The following is a 20140-nucleotide window of genomic DNA, read 5'->3' as shown; positions in this document are numbered from 1 at the left end:
GCTGCCTTGCTCCATGGTTGTCACTTAGCAGTTTCTCCTGTGACTGTCTGATCTGTTTGGAATTAAACTCCCCAGAGCAGGGGCTCTCATGAAGACACATGGGCCCTGGGTAGAGGATCTAGATGCTACTGTCATATAAACAGAGTATGACACAGAAAATTGAATTAAAAAGAAGGAAAAGTAGCTTGTCACAAGCCCAAAACCATCAAAGATTTTAGAGATACTAGTTCAAAATCAGGATTGTTAGGACACCTCTCAGCTCTTGAGTAACCTTAGAGAGGGACAAAATCTGTACATACCCAGTCTTCAATATTTAGGTTCCTCCAGTATCCCAAGGCAACATCTTAATCCATACAGCAGGTGTTTTTCTGTCTGTACCTTCCTGAGGGGCTATCTACCACGTTTAGCTCTGCGTATTTCTCACCTTTATGCAATAGATAGTGCTGCCAAACCTCCAAAGAAGAGTTTTTTTCTGCTCTTTCTTACTTCTCTATTTCTTACCTACTGTCTCTACGGCTCCTTGTACTGTATACTGTGAGTCACCACTGAGAGGTGAAGAGGACAAACACTAAATACTTTCCCCAAAATACTCTTCTAATCTCCAGAAATTTAGGCTTTGGGGACTTCTTGAGACATAGCTGGAGTCTGAGTGTTTAGTAGCCCTCAGAGGATTTATCTTTCATGCTTTTGTCTCATAGAATCATTTAGGTTGGAAAAGCCCTTTAAGATCATCGAGTCCAACCATTAACCTGACACTGCCAAGCCCACCACTAAACCATGTCCATCAGCACCACACCTACATGGCTTTTAAATCCCTCCAGGGATGGTGACTCCACCACTTCCCTGGGCAGCCTGTTCCAATGCTTGACAACCCTTTCTGTGAAGAAATTTTTCCTGATATCCAATCTAAACCTCCCCTGGCACAACTTGAGGTCATTTCCTCTCTTCCTATCACTTGTTACTTGGGAGAAGAGACCGACCCCCACCTCACTACACCCTCCTTTCAGGTAGTTGTAGAGAGCGATAAGGTCTCCCCTCAGCCTCCTTTTCTCCAGGCTAAACACCCCCAGTTCCCTCAGCCGCTCCTCATCACACTTGTGCTCCAGACCCTTCACCAGCTTCGTTGCCCTTCTCTGGACTCGCTCCAGCACCTCGATGTCTTTCTTGTAGTGAGGGGCCCAAAACTGAACACAGGATTCGAGGTGCGGCCTCACCAGTGTCGAGTACAGGGGGATGATCACTGCCCTAGTCCTGCTGACCACACTATTGCTGATACAAGCCAGGATGCTGTTGGCCTTCTTGGCCACCTGGGCACACTGCTGGCTCATATTCAGCTGGCTGTCCACCAACACCCCCAGGTGCTTTTCCATAAGGCATCTTTCCAGCCACTCTTCCCCAAGCCTGTAGTGGTGCATGGGGTTGTCATGATTCAAGGGTGTCTCATCACCCTTGCATCCAAACTCTTACCTTGTGCAACATCCTGCTACAAGGAGTACTTCAGAGTGACATCCAGACACTGCACAGGGGTGAGGCTTCAGCGTATTCCAGCCTCTAGTATTTTTCCAGATTTCTCTTCAAAAGAGGACTATTGGGAAGGAAGTTGTTAATTAAAATGTCCTTTGTGTGGGTAGCCAGGGACTCAAACTCCTGTGCAAAATAGAGGATCTCTATATTGGCAGTACAGAATCACAGAATCACAGAATCACAGAATCACAGAATCACAGAATCAATCCGTTTGGAAGAGACCTCTGGGGTCATCAAGTCCAACCATTTCCCTGACACCACCATGTCAACTAGACCGTGGCACTAAGTGCCATGTCCAGTCTTTTCTTAAACACATCCAGAGATGGTGACTCCACCACCTCCCTGGGCAGCCTATACCAATGTCTCATGACCCTTTCTGAGAAGAAATGCTTCATAAAAGCAGGTACAAACACCTGTTGACACCCACACATGTCTCACAGAAGGCTGTGGATTCCTCTAGGTTACCAAACCCCTAAATATTAGGTACAGAGATGCTCTTCTCATAAACAAAGACCTCTTCTAGATCCTGGTTTGTGTGGTAGTCACACTCAAGAAACATCAGTGTCCAGAATCTCAGAACATTTGGCTCAAACGTCATTTGCTGTTTTCTATAATCCAGGCTCGCTCTCAGCGTGACACTGAACAGATCTCCAGGGATGGACCTCTTGAAATTGGCTTCCCAGTTCCTGTGAAGGAGGTAACACCACTTCAGGCAGTGCCAGCATCTACAACAGGAAAAAAAGGTAGTGTCAGTGATATGGAACAGCAGGCTTTGATACTTCTTGGTTTTGTACATGATTAGGTGGAGGTGACAAGGGTGGGGAATTTATTAGCCAGTGAATCTTTCATGCATCTTTCCAGCCTAGAGCGAGACATGTCCTTTCTCATCTCAGGATATCAACAACTTTTCCCAGCCACATCACTTGGGCGCAGCAGATACCCTGGATCCCAACATTGTTCCTTTCTCCTCTATAAACCTACAACTCCCCCATGCCATCCCAGCCTCTGGTGACATGAGGCACCAACCACCACTCATTCAGCTAACCCCTAAACTCTCTTTCTGACCCAGCACTGGCAATAATGTGTTTAATCCCCTCGTGGAACTCGTAGACCATGATATATGGGAACTTTAAAAGATAAACCAAGCTCTAAACAGGAGGTTGGGAGTCCTTCTGATCACTGTGGCCAGTTCTTTTTCTGATTTCAGATTTTTGTGTAGGGGTTGACATCCAGTACGTTTGAAAGTCATTGACAGATCCCCACTTCGTTCACCCAGGAGCTGATCTAGGTGTCACAGCCCTGCGTGCTACACAAGCGGACATTTAGGAGGGTGAATGAGAAATAGGGGAAAAGCATTGACTAACAGACCTTGGGCAAAGCTACTGGGGGCTTAGGGGTCTGAAATGAAAATTACAGTCTCCTGGGGAGATCCCTTGTTTGTCTGCGTTGTGCTTGGGTCAGAGAACTCTGAATATTAGGAGCAAAAATGTCGCTAGCTTTCATTAGACTCATGTGACCCGTGTAAAGGGTAGTTTCAAGACCCCACCAGCTTCGTGGTTCATGGTACCCTTCCAAGAGCTGTACTGTAACTGCAGAAGACCTCTGATGACACTGACACGATGTTTTTCTGCCTCCCACAAGCTTTAAAATTCATCTACCAGAAAGGGGAGGGAAAAAAAGAAGAGTACAAATGAATCAATACTTAAACCGAGCAAGGACTGGGACAGCAGGTCCTCGTCTGCAACCCTAACCAAGGGTCAAGCTGAGAACCCAGGCCCCACCATCATCTACTTTCTCAATGAAAGTTAATAGTGGCCTGTGTGGAGATAATATCCTGGAAACTGAACCTAGAGCAAAATGTCAGAAGCCACTGGTTAAAGCATGGCAGAGCCACGTTGTACCAGTGCTCTGGGTTTGATACTGTGCAGCACCAGGCTATCAAGTCTCAGAGGCTGGTTTTGGTACCACCTGAGCTAAGGGGACATAAATAATATCCCTATCTATGCTTATTTTCTTTCTTTTCTACAAGTAGAACTGGCTATGCTGATGTGAATCGGTAAAGCCCCAAATGGTTTCACATCTGGTTTACACGTGGGTCTGTTTGTCTACTGAGTAGTGTTCTTGCTGTTCTGCAATTTAGGACAGTACAGCAAATGTGCACTTGAGTGCATGGGATAAATCCAGTAAGGGACAGGATCTCTTAGAAGTTCACGTACATCCAAGTGAATGGAGTATTGAAGAAACTCTGAGTAGTTCCACTCCAGGACAGCTGGAGTACTTGATCAGAGCTTCGCATTCGGAGTAGGGACCCAGTATGAAAATGCTGTCCCATCTGTTTCATGTGCTAGCTTTGCCAAGAGTCTTGAAAAGGCCTTGAAAAAATGGGACCACATCATAATGGCAACCAGCAAGCAGGAATGAAGAACACAGGCAGCCAGAAATGAAGGGTTTGGTCATGTTTTACTGTTGTAAAACAGAAAGAGAGATGAAGGAGTTTGCAAGCTGGGAGTAATACCACTGAAGAAGGTGGAGTTACACTGGAGTAGAATGTCCTCTGAAGAGGAAGCAATGTGGGAGCAGAGTCAATCAGTAGATTTGGCCACCACATTTCCATTTATTTGAAATACCCTTTTAAAACTCTAAGCACAATACCTGTAAGTGTTCTGGGGATTTTCTGCTCATTTCCAGGGGTTTATTTGAATGCTTTGATGTGTGTTGCAGAGCCACAGGGCATCTCCTGGGAGACTCCGGTGGGGGGTACAACAAAGGAGGAGTCTCTAATAGAATCAGACTTGGGAGGAGAACAGCCCCAGAAGCAGCAAGAGCACCAAGTGCAGCTAAAATTAACCATCGAAGATTTTGTCCTGCACAAGATGCTGGGGAAAGGCAGTTTTGGCAAGGTAAGCATTGGGGGACTGAGACACCACTGCACAGATTTGCATATTGCTAATTATGGCACTGAATGGCATGTGGTTTGAAGGCCACTTAGGAAAGAACATATCCAAGCCTTCAAAGAGCCTTTACTCTGGCATAGCTGAGTCTTGAACATGGTCTTCTCCTTGCTTAAGACAAAGATCCTCCTTGCCCTTCCTTCTGCCCCATTAGTTGCTCTCTCTTGAGTGCCCATAACAGGAGAGGAAAGCAGCTGAGGAAAGCTGCAACTTCCCCTTCTGTGCAGGTTGACAGGACCTGGGCATCTGCAGAGGGAGCTGGTGGGAAAGATCTCGCCTCTCCGAAGCAGCAGGTCCCCAGCTGGGAACACTAACTGCTCTTTCCCAGTGCCAGTCTGTGCTGGAGCGTAAAGCAATTTTTGCAACAGCCAAGAGTTTGTGCTTTTGAAACAAGAACGACCTGTTTTCAGTGGATTCATTAATCTTGATGAATTGTGGATTGTTCCTCCTTCTTGCAGATGTCCCCTGGAAGGGGATTCATGATACTCATTGCCAGCGCAGAGCTGCATGAAGCAATTTCAGAGGAACTCACCATTGTGTTTTCACAGCCAATAAGGAGAATGAGTATCATCATGTATCGCATTGCTCAGGTCCCAAACCTTTCCAAAGGTGGAAACTGTGCCTTAAAGAAGCTCTGCTTTTTGCCTGCTAAGTGAGCTGGAGGAATTACGGCAGCCAATTCTTAAACTGGTGAAATATTTGCCATGTTGGCTTTCCATACTTGAAAACATTTGGCATGTCTACAGTTTGCCTGGGAAGCAGAGCTGAGACTTCTGAGTTAGAGCTAAGCCAAAATACCCCAAACTCCACAGCCCAGACTAATCTGGACTCAAGAACATAGATATCATAGAAACATTCACATTGGAAGGAAGGGACCTCTGGAGGTCATCTAATCCAACCTGCTGCTCAAAACAGGTCTAATCAGATGAGGTTGCTCAGGGGCTTGTCTTGTCAAGTCTTGAATACCTCCATGGAAGCAGTTTCTATACCTTGCTTCAGCCCCCTGTGTTAACATGGACTCTCCAAGCTTGCAGATGTCTGCATCTCTCTGCAGTGCACCATGTGGGTGTGGAGAGGATGGGCTATTTCATGCCCTTCTGCAACAAATGTCACCCACAAGTTTCCTGTTTAGGTGTTCCTCCTGATGCCCTTATTTGCTTGGAGTGAGATTCACTTCCCCATAGAAGGGACAGGGTGTGCAGATCTCAGTGCCTGAGGGGTCTCTGCATGGACCAGGGAGGTTGAGGGCCAGACCCATAGGGAAGCCCACTCTGCATGAGGTCTAGCATTGCCTACCTGCACCTTGGAAGTCTCAGCACAAGTCACAAATACACTGTGTTCCCCAGTTTCCCCAGCAGAGCAGTGCCCTGCACAAAAACAGGGGTAAAAAGGGTGCCTGCAGCATCAGCACTGTTAGCGTTTCTGGTCATTCACTGCAGAGACAGAGGGAGGCTCTAGGCTCTACTCTCTGTCTAGTGCTACAAATTGAAATGCAGCAATAGCCAAAAGGGTAAATAAAACTTTTGTTGGGGCTAAAACATGTCTGAGCTTACTCAGTAAATAGTGTTTGGTAGAGAACTTCAAAGTCCTCTTTGATGAATCTTACATATTTATTCAGTCTATGGGAAATAGTGTTGACAGGCTGTTAGCGTAAAGATCAGGACTGGCACTGCCTTCCAGCAGAGACTTCTTTGCTCTATGGTCTCTAGAAAACCCTCCTCTGCTGTTTCATGTCTCAGTTTTCCTGCCCATAAAAATAAATAGAGGTCCTAACTCCACTGGGGTGTGTTTTGCTCTTCTCAGAGAAGAAGTCCTGCAGAAGCATAGGGGACCCAGCCTGTCTGCTCAGGCCTCCTGCTAACTGGGAGGAAAGGGAGAAAGTCACATCTGATATTGATCAGTCTAACTACTGGTAGACATCAGTTTGCATCTGCTGAGGACCTGGTGCAGGGCATTTACATTTCACATGTTGGCAAAGCAACATTCTATGTTTTCTTGTTTAAAGTCAGAAAACAGGAAATGTATCTCAAATATTTGCATAAAAATGGTTTCTGTTATCAGAAGTGTTTGGCTCTCTGACATGTCCTGTCCATATGGCCGTGTAGCCCCTGCTCTTGTAATCACCAAGACCTTCTCATCCTTCCCTGTGGTTCAGCTTCATAAAACTATTCTGGGTGTGGGGAAAAATCTCAAAGTCTACACAGTCTTAATGGCAGAATTGGGACTTAAAACGTGGCTTTTTTTAAGGTCTACCCTAGTGAATTCCCCAGAGCTCAGCTTCCATCCTCACATGGCTGTGTTGTCAGCTCTGAGAGAAGAGCATTGCTCCTTCTGAGCAGCTGTTTCCACCCTAGGTGTTCCTCGCTGAGCTGAAGAGCACAGACCAGTATTTCGCCGTGAAAGCCCTGAAGAAGGATGTGGTGCTAATGGATGATGATGTTGAATGTACAATGGTGGAGAAGAGAGTCCTCTCCTTAGCTTGGGAGCACCCATTCCTGACTCATGTCTTCTGTACGTTCCAGACCAAGGTAAGACAAGGATCTGTCACCTTCCTCCACAGACTGAGGATGCTTTGCTCAGATACAGATGCTTGATGAAGTGCTTAAGTCTTCTAGATGTTAAGGAATAGCTTGGACATGAGGTGATGCTAAGGGAAGGGATCTTCAGGTTAACCACTTGAGAAGTGGCTCCAGAAATTTCATCTACCTTCCCCACATTAACCTGGGGGTGCATTTGAGGATTATGGCATCCAAGACTGACTGAGGTGGCTATTCAGAGACCCACTATTAAAATCCACATCCTGGTATCCTGGGCTGAGGATGTGCAAAGGCCACAACCACAGCCAGGGTGCAGATGTGCCCACAGTGGTGTTATCTGAACTCTTGGACCATGAAGTGGTACCTTCATGCTGCAGCGACTAGCCTGGATCAGAGCTAACTCAAGAAACTCTGGTTATGAAGAATGAACACGCTGTCATTCACTTTAGGAATCTTCTTTTCCCCCAATTACTGTTAAATTGCATCAGACTCTTCCTAATTCATGCAGGACCACTGGTGGTGAAGGCTGCAGTTCAGAGGGGCAGCACAAAGCATCTTCACCTGAAATCATGCTCAGGACTCCAAACCAAAATTGAAGTGACATTTAAGTCATGTGTATATCTTCATGCCCCTGCGTGGCAACAAACCACCAACTGATCAGCTTTCCAGAGCCTTTCCTACAGCCACACCAATCATCTTAACACTAAACCACGCCCAAGGCATAGAAAAAAATGATGGAAGGAAATTTGAGAGATTGTCTTGTCTGTCCAACCTACCCAAACCACTCCTGAGAGATGTTTGCTGTCCCAAAGCTCAAATTCAGAGGAACATCACTCTCTCAAGGCTGCTTGTTCAGTTTTGTTAGGGTGCTCCCAGTCCCCTCTCAGTCCCAGGATTTAGCGATACAAAATACTGCTCGGTGTGAGGTTAGGACCTGCTCAGCAAGAGGCTTGCTGCTTCTGCAGGGTCAGGAGAAACAAATATAACCTCTGCAGTATATCCCCATCACCCGTGGGATGCAGCACCTGTTTAAAGGCAGATTAGATTTATAACAGGGAATGTCTGGGAACTGCCATAGGCGATGTGACGCTAAGCCCAGGCATTCATGTTTAACCCCTTCAGGACCGTCAGGGAGAACAGCATGTCCTGGGAATGGATCCTTACCTGGAGAGGAAAGGAATTAATTCCCTTTTTTGGGGGGCTAGATTTCAGAGGAAAATATAAATGACCCAACTCCAAAAGCAGAGAAAATCAAGACTTAATTAAAAAGACAAAATAGTCACAGCTCTACAAGGGAGCTTATACCCCAGGGAGAGCTGCTTGTGCTGCCTGTAACTCCAGGTGCCAAGGGGGGTGTTGACTGATACCAGTGGCTGATGCATGCAGCAGCAGAACCTTCTTGTCCAGCCCTGGTCCAGCCCTGGTCTGGAAGCTGGAGGTCAGGTTTGGGATGGATACAGTAGTGGCAGCCTGCAGATCTGGTTTCAGGCAGTGTGTGCATGCAAGTGTCCGCTTCCCTCATGAGATCACAACAGAAAGATGACAGACCAAATGGAGACGTGCCAGGAGCCGGCTGGGATTGACTGACCATTTAGGGTGGGACTGTGCTTCCAGCTCTGGCTGAGGCAAGGAAAACCTGCAGGATGGAAAAGCAAAGAGTGTCTGAGAAAAGCACAGGTGCCAGGCTCAAAACCCCAAGTGATCTTTTCCTACACTGTCTTATGGGCAGCATCACAGTATTGCTCGCTTGACATATAGAAAGCATCTCCATCCATCTCCTCCCAAGTCAACATTGCCACTTTAAAGTTATTTGATCTCTCCATTTTGCCCTCAAGTGCACAGATACAGAAGCTGGATTGTGGCTGGCCAGACCAAAGCCGCTCTGGGCTGTGATTGATTTCTAGCTTATGTTTTTCTCTTCTGACCTTTGCAAGCCAAGCAGCAATCGCTCAACAGGTGGCATCCATTCAGAGCAGGAGAGCTGTGACGAGCTGTGGACGGTCTTTCACTGCTCAAAGGACAGCATGGTTCAGTCGTAATATCTTTTAGAGCAATCATTTTAGAAGCCAGGGCACTGCTGTGTAGTCCCTCTCTGGACTTTAATATTGAAAAGTTGACTTTTCAATTGAAAAATTGAATTTTTTTTTTAACTTTCGCTGGATAGATGAGTAGTTTCAAACAGAAATGCATGTGTCAATGCCATTCTGAATCTCTAATCATAGAATCATAGAATCACAGAATGGTTTGGGTTGGAAGGACCTTAAAGATCATCTAGTTCCAACCCCACTGCCACGGGCAGGGACAACTTCCACTAGACCAGGTTGCTCAAAGCCTTTGCTTTGACTCGTGACGTTTCTGAACTGCTTCAGGTACTGAGGACAGTAAAAACAGGAATGTTCCTACACTGAAACAAGAACCTCAGTAGTCACCATGTCTCCAGAAGGAAAAAAATAGTCATATAATCTGTTGACAGTTCTCTGACCTCTGGGATGAGTTTCTTCCTGGCCTCAACCCAGGTAATCGGTGGATGCTGAAATATATAAAGCTTGACAGCCCTTCAGGCAGGTTTTTGTAGGCACCAGGCACCTAATGCTCCTTTTTATTCCTGCGGAGGCTGAACGATCAGTGCTTTTGAAACTCAGAATACTTGTCATGTTTTGCTACGTGAGAATAAATTCAAATGCATGGTTTTTTTTCCCCGATCTGTTTTTGAGCTTCACTGTTTTATTTTACTGCAGTAATCTTTGCATCCAGATATTCAGCTGACATAATTATATGGTGTGAATTTTAACAACGAGCTCAGACAGCTATTCTGTTGTATTAAAGGGACGCTGTTATGTTAAAGAGGAGGAAAAACATGTTTATAAATCTGTGAAATCTGAAAATTAGTAATGCCAAAACAGTGACTAGCATTCCAGTGCCTATGTTTTATTCTTCTTCTTGCATTTCACTGATCTGTGATAAAAACAGGCTTTCCCTTTTTGAAAGTCACTTTTGTTTCTAACTGTTTCTTTACTTCATTGACCAAGTTTTTATTCACACCCTTTACCTAAATGCAAATTAAGTCCATAGGCATTTTGGTTTGTAGCACAAAATAGCAACACAGAGGACTATCTCAGCCCAGAAGAGAAGTGATCTGTATTGCAATTTAAAGGGAAACATTACAGAAACCTTTCTTTTCTGCTATACTAATGTATTATATCTTTTCAGATTCCTGGTGTTGAGCCATTTTCACATGCTCTGTTGTTCTAATGTGCTTAATACTGACTTTAAAATCTCTTACATTGGCAGGAATGAGAAAAGGACTGTAAATAAGGAGTGTGATCCTAATTTAAAAATTTTTAGGCTCTGAAGCGTTTTCCATGAGTATTTTCAGGAGATTTCTCATTAAAATATCTCCTTGGAGGAAATTGCAATTCCTGCAAATTTTTTCAAGGGCAATTTCGTAGAATCACAGAATGGTTTGAGTTGGAAGGGACCTTAAAGATCCCTTTAAAGATCTAGTTCCAGCCCCCCTGCCACGGGCAGGGACACCTTCCACTAGACCAGGTTGCTCCAAGCCCCATCCAACCTGGCCTTGAACACTGCCAGGGAGGGGGCAGCCACAGCTTCTCTGGGCAACCTGGGCCAGTGTCTCACCACCCTCACAGCAAAGAATTTCTTCCTAATATCTAATCTAAATCTCCCCTCTTTCAGTTTAAAACCATTCCCCCTCATCCATTTTCCCCCTTTCCACTTTCTTCTATCTTTGTCTTGCCCTTAGAGGGACGGGGCTGAATTATTTGACGTGAATCAGAGTGTGTGGGTTGGCACATGCGTGTTTCACACCCATTCAATGTTCAGCTCCATTGCCTGGCTATGCCATGGACCCTGTGAGCAGCCCTGCATCAGGCCCACATGCCCTCCCCAGGCAACGCAGGATCCTCTGAGCATAGCATGCTGCAGGATGCTGATGCATTGAAGGAGAAGTCATCCTGCAGGGAGGTGAGGTTGCAAGCCCTGACTTCCAGCACCGCTGAACCACTGAAGCACAACAAAATATCACATGGACTAAACTAAAAGCGTAACAAAAATCTTGGTCACAGGATGAGGTGTCCTATGAGGTCAGACCAGATATCTTTCTGGCCAGCATCCAGTCTTTGGCATTGACCAGGAAGGAAGGGTAAGGAAGAGAGTACAGGGCAACACAATGATTTTTCCCTTACACAAACCATCCCATGCCTTGGTGTTCAGCCATTTATAGAAACATACAGTCATTTTGGTTGGAAAAGACCTTTAAGATCAAGTCCAACTGTAAACCTAACACTGCCAAGCCCACCACTAAACCATGTCCCTCAGCACCACATCTACACGGCTTTTAAATCCCTCCAGGGATGGTGACTCCACCACTTCCCTGGGCAGCCTGTTCCAATGCTTGATAACCCTTTCAGTGAAGAAATTTTTCCTGATATCCAATCTAAACCTCCCCTGGCACAACTTGAGGCTGTTTCCTCTTTTCCTATCACTTGTTACTTGGGAGAAGAGACCAAACCCCACCTCGCTACAACCTCCTTTCAGGTAGTTGTAGACAGCAATAATGTCTCCCCTGAGCCTCTTTTTCTCCAGACTAAACAATTTGGGACACACGATCTCAAAGCTTCAAGGTTTCTAGGTCTCCATCCTCCTAGTATTTTGTGGGGGATAAGTCAGGTGGAAACATCTGATTCAAGGCTAGTTGGCCAAATTTGAGCCAGCTGCTGGGAAAGCTGGGGAGAAGTAGGAAGTTTAAGGAGGCTTTGGGGATTTTACCTCTTGCAACCAGCAGGCAGGCAAACTGGCAAGGTCTCATTCAATCCTGGCCAAAATTTCAACATGGTTCAGTAGAAATAGCAGCGTCTCGGCAGAGCTTTGGGATTTCAGCAAGGTTCTGCCAGAGAAGGTGTGAGCAGCTGTAATTATAACATCAAAAACTATGAAGTCTTTACAAGACACTTCTAGGTGGTGTCAGCCCAAGTGGTGTAAACAGGTGGAGTGTGTTGGGAAGGAAAGGAGGGGGCCAGCTCACAAGCATAGTTTTTTTAAGCCATAGCTGATCGACATATTAAACATACGTATTCTAATTGCCTTCCTGTTGTCCAGCTCTGAGGAAAAGCAGCCTAAAATGCATTCAGCTTTGCCTGAGATTTCTAAAAGTCTGCAGTGTAGCTGCTTTTTGTCCTGAAAAAAAGTTGACTTTTTAAAATAAAAACATTACTTTTTTCCCCTATTTTTCAGCTGATAAAAAATTCATATTTCAGAAATTTGACTACTTCTTGTTTAGCTTTTTGTCTGGCGATCTTTTTTTATCCCCAGATTTTCACAGAAATTTTTTTCTAGCCTTGAGAAAATCAGTTTCTTTCCAAGATCCCACCCAATACTGATAGGGAAAACCACTTTCTCTTGCAAGACAAGGCTGATAGTACCTCAGTTTACCACTGTGAGTAGTGTACTCTGCCTGCTTTGAGCTGTGAGGAACGGTCCTGGGATCTCAGAACCCGAGTGAAAGGAGCTATTGCCAGCCATGTCTGCACCTTTATGTATACATATGTATTTTTATATATGTGTATAAATATATTCATATGCTTTGTACCAAGTGGATGGGCACTACAAAGCTAAGCATCCCAAATGAGCAGTTTAATATACAGTCAAAAATGCTGACAGTACAAAGATTAGAACAAAAAATAAACTGTGAGATGAAGGACTTGACTGGATTATCTGGCAGCTGTAAGAAATGCTGCCATCTCCAGAAGACAGACTGATATTACACAAGAGGTGAAAAAAAATATTTAAACAAGAGAACAAAATTAAACCTGGGGTTACTTTAATCTGTAACAAAATGGCTTTGCTCATCCCCAGATGGTGCAAATAGCAATGTTAATACCTCCTACGGTCACCTACTACCAAGGAGTGACTCCACGTTAGCTGTTTTCATGGGAGTAGACACAGTGAGGGGCACGTGCATTGCTTTCTTTCCCACTGAATGGGATGCTGTGATGGGACTGCGACACTCAGTGGGTGATGTGGTGGAGAAGGGCTGAGAGGCCTTTGGCTTCCATCTGTCCCATGAAATATAATAGATCCAAAGCGTGGATGAGCACCCAGACTGGGCTGGGCTCGGCTGCGTGAAAATGTGAGACAAGAATCAGCTGCAGGAATTGCGTGGTGTCAAACCTTTCTCTTGGCCAGGGCCAACCTAATTCAATGGGCATGCAGTGGGGTTAGGTCACTTAACATGCATTGAGGAGCCTTCTCCGCGTGGAGCCATTTGCTAGGGTAACTGTTCTAAATAAGGGTTAAGCCGTACTGTCATGCAGCATTAATTATTCTGATATTCATCCTCCTGGAAGCCCTGGGAAGAAGAATTTTTGCCCCTCAGTAAATGGTGTTAAATTGTGTATTTGTATGTATGCAAGTGCTTTCAAATGCAAAGAAAACAAAATCTGAAAATCTCTGCAGAAAAGTGCTCTGGAGGGCTTCCAGCTGGTTTGAGGATTTTAAGAGCCTGTTATAGGATGTACCTTCAAAAGATCAATTTAAATTCTGCCTGCTTTATTCTCATTGTTTATAAAGTTGAAAGCATCTCTGATAGTGACTATTCATTCTCACAGCAGTTGCGTGCAGAACAGGTTGGTTTAACTCCATCCCTGCCATGTCCTGGAGAGGCAGAGAGAGTAGGTGGTTCTGCAGAGAGGAGCTCAGCTCAGCACAGGCACTGAGGGACTGATGGAGGAAGAAATTCAGTTCTTGCAGTAATCAAGTCTTTCAGCACCTGGCAGGATTGAGTCGACTAGGGAACCATGTTATTTTGTGTGCAGGATGCACACCCATGTGTGTCTGACTGTGTGTTGTACAACATCAAGTTGCATGGTTCTGTCTGCTATAGGAGCATCGTTTTGTCCTCCTGCAGAAGGGTTTGTCATGTTCCCTCTGTTACAATGGAGAAGGCCCCTGGAAGATGATCTAGAACTAGGGAACGGCCGACATATGGATGTCCTTAAGACAGCTAGTGCCATCTATCCTGTGGCAGTGTCCATCGCTGAGTGCAGGAAATGCCTTTACTGTCCTCCTTCAGCTCTATGGTTGTAAAAGATGGCCCCAAACTCTGCCTTAAGACCAGACTTGTTCTGTTCTGTTGTGCGAGTCTGGAGCTGTGACCAGAAGTTTGGCTTGAGCGTTTGCTGCCCAAGGATGCTGTCATGGGCAGTCAGCAAGTTGTCTGTTATCTGTCTGCAAGGCAGACAGGTAGGGTGAAGGTGAGGGGCTCTTCCCAAGCCTCCTTCAGAGCTGTGTAGGTCTCAGCACTGAGGAACACCATTCCTGTTTGTTTGCTTAGCATCCCTGAGCTAGGACCTTCACAGGGGATAAGGGCATGATAAAGCTATGCCATCCCAGCTGCTGTGTCTTGAGAAATACCCGCTTAACCCACTCTCACCTGCTTCAGGTGCTGACAGACTTCAGAGCCTGGCAGTAGCAGACAGGAGCCGTCAGATAACTTTCCCAGGAGAAGAGGAAGTGTAGGTTGGAGCCTATCTGCAAACACGTCATCTACGCTGTTCTGACCCTTTAACCTCTAGCACACTGTTGAATTTTCGGTGGTTTCAAGCATGGGTTTTGCCACTTCCCATTTTTAACATGTTCTACGGCTCTGTAGATCTCAGGCTTAGGAAGCTGTCTCCAATGATTTGTTGCAGCTTGCACTGCTTGATTATATTTTGCTACTCATAATGACGTACTTTGGGCTGATTTCAAGCCATTTTTCTCCATGGGCCGTTCCAGACAACTGACCTTTGTAAGAAGCAAGGGGAACTTCCATGTCTCAGAGCAGAAAAGTCAAAGTGATGCTGTCTTTCTTTTCAGTAGTGTTTATGTGCCACTCTATAGCACCTGGTAGACCATGAACTTCAGGACTAATCATGCCTAAGTTGAGTCTGTAGTCTTCAGCTTCATAGCTTTAGACAGTTGAGCAACAGAGTTTATATAATGATCTTTGGATGCCAATTAATGTGAAAGGTTGTCCACTTTTTCTTTCCTCAGGTGGCAGAAGGATGCTGCCAAAGTCCCCTGTTTCCAGTTAGAGCCCCCAGTTCAATTAAATAGGTGCATCAGGTGATTGCTCAAATCTATCAGCAAGCAGAGCATGACCACATTGACTTCAAGTTACGCCTAAAGATGTGTGATAAGGTGTAGCCAAACTCAGTGGACTTTCCAAGGAAACCCAGGGGTTTTCTCCTTCCCAGGCCACTGCAGCTGAATCTGGCCCTTTTGAAGACCCATGAGGTTTCTTGTGTCCCAGTGTGATACATGTGGCTTCTGGTCTGTTGTTGGCTAAACCTCATCACCTCCCCGTGTACCTTCGCAGAGAGCATCTGTTCAAATGTTTTCCTGAACAGGCTCCTGAGCTCACGTTGCTTCCAAGATTTATGCATTTCTATACTAAATTACCCATCTCCACGTGGCCTTCTTACTCACTTAAACTGACTTATATGCACAGACCTCTACGGATGCAAGACCTTCAAACAGAAAACCTGCACCCATTTGGTTTATCGGCAAAATCTGTATTTGTTCCCTGGAAGGCCAGATCTGGCCCTGTGCTTGTCGGATGACAGGTGGGGTTTCCAGCCAGACATCCATTTAAATAAGAGTACTGTAATTAAAAGAATCTGGCTAAAGAAATTACACAAATTAGAGCAGACAGATGTTATTTGAAAGGAGCAAACACTTGGCTTTTTAAATAGCCAGCTCTTGGCTTGCTGCCAGAGATGCTTACATCAAATCTTACGGATAAAAATCTTCCTTTAGCTGTTAAAAATGTAAGTGAAAAGAACTCTGTTTCCCCCCCAAAAAAATTGTAATGGGCAATACACAACAAAGGGAAGATATTCATAAACTTTAACATAGCATAGAGGTGACTAACTTCAGATGTGTACAGAACAGAGAGAGGCTTTTGAGAAAAAAAAACCTGCAGCTATTTCATTTTATTCATGCATTTATGCACAAAAGCTGAGATTCCCAAAACAGAAGTTTAAACTGGGAGCATAACTTATTGCACAGATATTCTTCTAGAAAAAAGCACTCCTCCTACTCCGTAGGTGCAATTCAATGTGGAAGGGATTGGTCTGAATCAGCCTTCAGCTTCTGTGGGAGCCTGGTGGTGAAGTTATGGCTCATGAAGCAGCGAGATCAGTGTGGTGTACATCAAGTATTGGAAAGAAACCTTGGTGATTGGTTCTGCACTTTATTCAATGCAGAGATTCCCCCTGTCCTTCCTATGTACCAGGAGGAGAGTTTTCCACTGCCCTGGTTGAACAGCTGACAGTTGGATGCCACTGGGGACAAGGACTGGATCTTTTTCTAGGCTCCTCTGACATACAGGCACTCAGTAGATATCCAGAAATATAGAATCATAGAATCACCTTGGTTGGAAAGGACCTTTAAGATCATCAAGTCCAGCCATTAACCCAGCACTGCCAAGCCCACCACTAACCCATGTCCCTCAGCACCACACCTACACAGCTTTTAAATCCCTCCAGGGATGGTGACTCCACCACTACCTGGGGCAGCCTGTTCCAGTGCTTGACAATGCTTTCTGTGAAGAAATTGTTCCTGGTATCCAATCTAAACCTCCCGTGGCACAACTTGAGGCCGTTTCCTCTCATCCTGTCAATTTGTTACTTGGGAGAAGAGACTGACCCCCCACCTCGCTACACCCTCCTTTCAGGTAGTTGTAGACAGCGATAAGGTCTCCCCTGAACCTCCTTTTCTCCAGGCTAAACAGCCCCAGTTCCCTCAGCTGCTCCTCATCACACATGTGCTCCAGACCCTTCACCAGCTTCATTGCCCTTCTCTGGATTCATGATTAATTCATGAATCTTCCCACTAGCCAGTTACATCTTGCCTTGTTTAACAGAGCAGCTTTCAAGCTTAAAATCAAACATGTGCTTAAAACAGATTGCTGCATCTGGCCAGTGTCTCTGATAACTGGAAAAAGTCAGACCCATGTGCCTCCACAAAAGATGTACAGGAATGCAGGGAACACCAGCTTGAGATCACTCCACTGGATGGGTAATGCACTGGGCTGGGAACCAGAGGAGACCTGGGGTTTACTTCTGCCTCTTCCGCTAGTACCCCAGGAAGCTTGTCCATCTGTCCTTCTGTCATACAGGCACGGTAGAGTGACTCATCCCCTTCTAGTGAGCCATGAGGTCTGCTGGTAAAAATCAATGGCACCAGCTGGTTATTAAGCAGATTTGCAATGTTTGCTAATGCTGTTTATACAAATCAGAGCAGAGAGGGTGAGTGTGGGCTTAGAGAACAAAGAGGAGAAATGAGGAATCTGAAAAAGAAACTGCTTTCTTTCCAAAACCCTCGCTGTAATCTTTTCCTTCCTCTTTTCAAGTGCTTTCTGGGTGGGATTTTTTTTACTTTTATCTTGCCCTTCCCCACCCCTTATTGTCATCTTGTCTCGTTCTCTAGGAAAACCTGTTTTTTGTGATGGAATACCTCAATGGAGGAGACCTCATGTTCCATATCCAGAGTTGTCATAAGTTCGACCTTCCCAGAGCAACGTAAGGTGTTATTATTACCTTTTGGCTTGCAGGTCACACACATGGTAGAAGCAGGGCAGCAGCTGCAGACACCAGGGATTTTGAGTTTATTCTCAGCTCTGCTACTGTCCTGTAGAGGAAACCTTGGGCAAATCATTTGACCTCTCTGCACCTCACCCAGCTGCAAAGTGGGGATAATGCTTGTGCTGGAAGCAGAATCAGTCGCTATCCCAGCTCCCTCCAAACTGAACAAAACAGACATGCGGGTCGTCACCACTCAATGACGGACTTGGAGCAAGTCACTTCCTCTTCCTGTCCTCTTTCCCCTCCCACAGAAAGCTTTTTAGAGCCCATCCACACAGCTGATTTCAGTCAGACGTGACCTTGCTTTGCATTCTTGGTCAACCAGGGAAGCTATTTCTGTCTGGAAGTGTTACAGATGCTGCTACACCCTCGTCAGCGTTGCATCTGCCTGCAGGCTTATCCTTTAGCCTGCAAATCAGCGACCTCCTTCTAGCCTGTGACCTGGCTCCCCTATTTTGCACTAACCTCAGGATAGTCCCACAAACATTTGTTCAGAGACGAGAGTTGAGGTAGATAGAAGCTGTCCCTTAGGCTGCCCTGCTTGCTGGATAAGTCCCCTTCCCATGACTGCAGTCCCTCAGACAGAGAGGGGCTCCAGAGGGACCGTTCAATCCAGCTGAGACCTTACCTCTGGAAGTGCCTCCCCTGTCTATAAACAGCCCCAAGCATGGCCCATGGATGAGAGTCATTTTAAAGCAAGTCTGCTGTGAATTACAGCAGCCCTGGGGTTGCTCTTTGTTGTACTCATTGAGTTCTTGCACAGCCCATAATTGGAGGCCCCAATAATGACATTGTGGACCCAACTTCCACCCTAGATTTACCACCGTCAAAGGAATCCCACAGATGCATTATCAGCCATCCGTGGAACCAAATGTCTTGTTTACAACACTGGGTGACCTGTAGTCAAGCTGCAGGACCTGCTTAAGCTGAGGTTCCCAGACCAGTGATCAGAGGTGAAGCTGTTGTTTGTTAGAAGTAATGGGATTTTTCCCTTTTTCCCTTTAAGGTTTAAGGGTGGGGGGGTGTGGAAGACATAAAACCTATCAAAAGTGCAAAAGGTAAATTTAAATAAAAAATTTATACACCAACAGGGAGTTAAAAATTTATTTCACTTTGATTAAAGTAAATATAAGAATTAGAATAAATGAAAGGTGCTTTTAATCCTTCTGCGAGAAAAAGATAATTTAAAAGTCAATATTGAAACCACTATAGGAATTAATTTTTATTTAATAATTTTTTTAAAAAAACAAACCCTCATTTAAATCAGTGTTTAATTTGATGATTTTTTCAAAAGCATTTGAATGTTCAGAATTAAGGGCCAATGCATTGAAGACTGAGGGAGCAGAGCTGTACAACACTGGAGGGGCATACGATCCTGCGGTTACATTGCCTTCTGGAAGAGCACTTTCATTGTGCAATTGTGCTTCAGCCTTGTGCTGCCTCTTCGCAGCAGGATGTGGTATTGTCCTTTAGGCAGAACTGTGTTAGGAACAAAGGTCTCCAATTCGAAAAGACTCCTGAGAAAGGCCACCAAGCTGCTAACTAGTCCACATCTTGGGTAAAATTTCAAAAGCAAGTCATAAATCCGAGCAGTGAAGAGGTCTGTCAAGGAGACTGTCTGTGGCCCCCAAACCCAGATGCCCACCTGCCTGCCCCCTTGCTGGGACCGCTCCACTGTTTGTGCAGCAGCTACTGAACATGGCAAATTAGAATCACAGAATCACAGAATCATTTTGGTTGGAAAGGACCTTTAAGATCATTGAGTCCAACCGTTAACCCAGCACTGCCAATTCCACCACTAAACCATGTCCCTCAGCACCACATCTACTTGACATTTAAATCCCTCCAGGGATGGTGACTCCACCACTTCCCTGGGCAGCCTGTTCCAATGCTTGACAACCCTTGCTCAATAATTATAGCTGCTCTTTCAAGATCTGAGGCATTAACTAGAATTTGCAGTTTGTACTCTGGTGCATCACTGTAAATCATTGATTTACTTTATATATGTAAATAAGGGAGAGGCATAGATACCACTTGGTCTGCCTTCTTTGCGACAGGAACCATATCTTGAGGTGAGGCAGGGTAGGCAGTAGAAGCTGGGTGGTGTTTTTTTGCTCCACGGCTGATCTGGAGACATCCTTGGTCACTGAAGGACATGTCCTCAGAGTCAGTTACGTATTAAAAAAATGCAGCTAGCCGTACAGTGTGGCTTCCAAATCCCTAAAGGTGACTCCGAATCCCTGCCATTTTGCAAAGTGGTTTCAGGTGGAGTTGGGCTTCTAGACATGTGGCATGCTTTTGGGAATCTCACATCATCCTTCAGTTACCTGTAAAACCCAGTTACCCCAAGTCTTCTGGAGACACTCCGAGCCTTCTGGGAACTTAATGAAATTTTGGTTCCTGTGGAGACAAAGTTTCCATCTTTTTGGGTCTAGTTGAAAGCGCCTGTTGGGAAGCATCCATTCTAACTTGTACCTTCTGT

At 45.3% G+C, this 20140-nt stretch overlaps 1 protein-coding gene across 2 annotated transcripts in view; it reads left to right on the top strand.

The window, feature by feature from the left end:
- The window catches only part of PRKCQ (protein kinase C theta), a 71134-nt gene that overhangs the window by 36474 nt on the left and 14520 nt on the right, over positions 1-20140 (top strand). For both annotated transcript variants that reach the window (XM_068400492.1, XM_068400491.1), the window contains exons 12-15: positions 2144-2267; positions 4246-4424; positions 6830-7003; positions 17504-17595. In XM_068400492.1, coding sequence (XP_068256593.1) covers positions 2144-2267; positions 4246-4424; positions 6830-7003; positions 17504-17595 — 569 coding nt within the window. The remainder of the gene's footprint in view (positions 1-2143; positions 2268-4245; positions 4425-6829; positions 7004-17503; positions 17596-20140) is intronic.

This window comes from Nyctibius grandis, chromosome 5 (genome assembly GCF_013368605.1).
Source record: "Nyctibius grandis isolate bNycGra1 chromosome 5, bNycGra1.pri, whole genome shotgun sequence".
NCBI lineage: Eukaryota > Metazoa > Chordata > Aves > Nyctibiiformes > Nyctibiidae > Nyctibius > Nyctibius grandis.
This window is presented reverse-complemented; position numbering and strand designations above follow the sequence as displayed.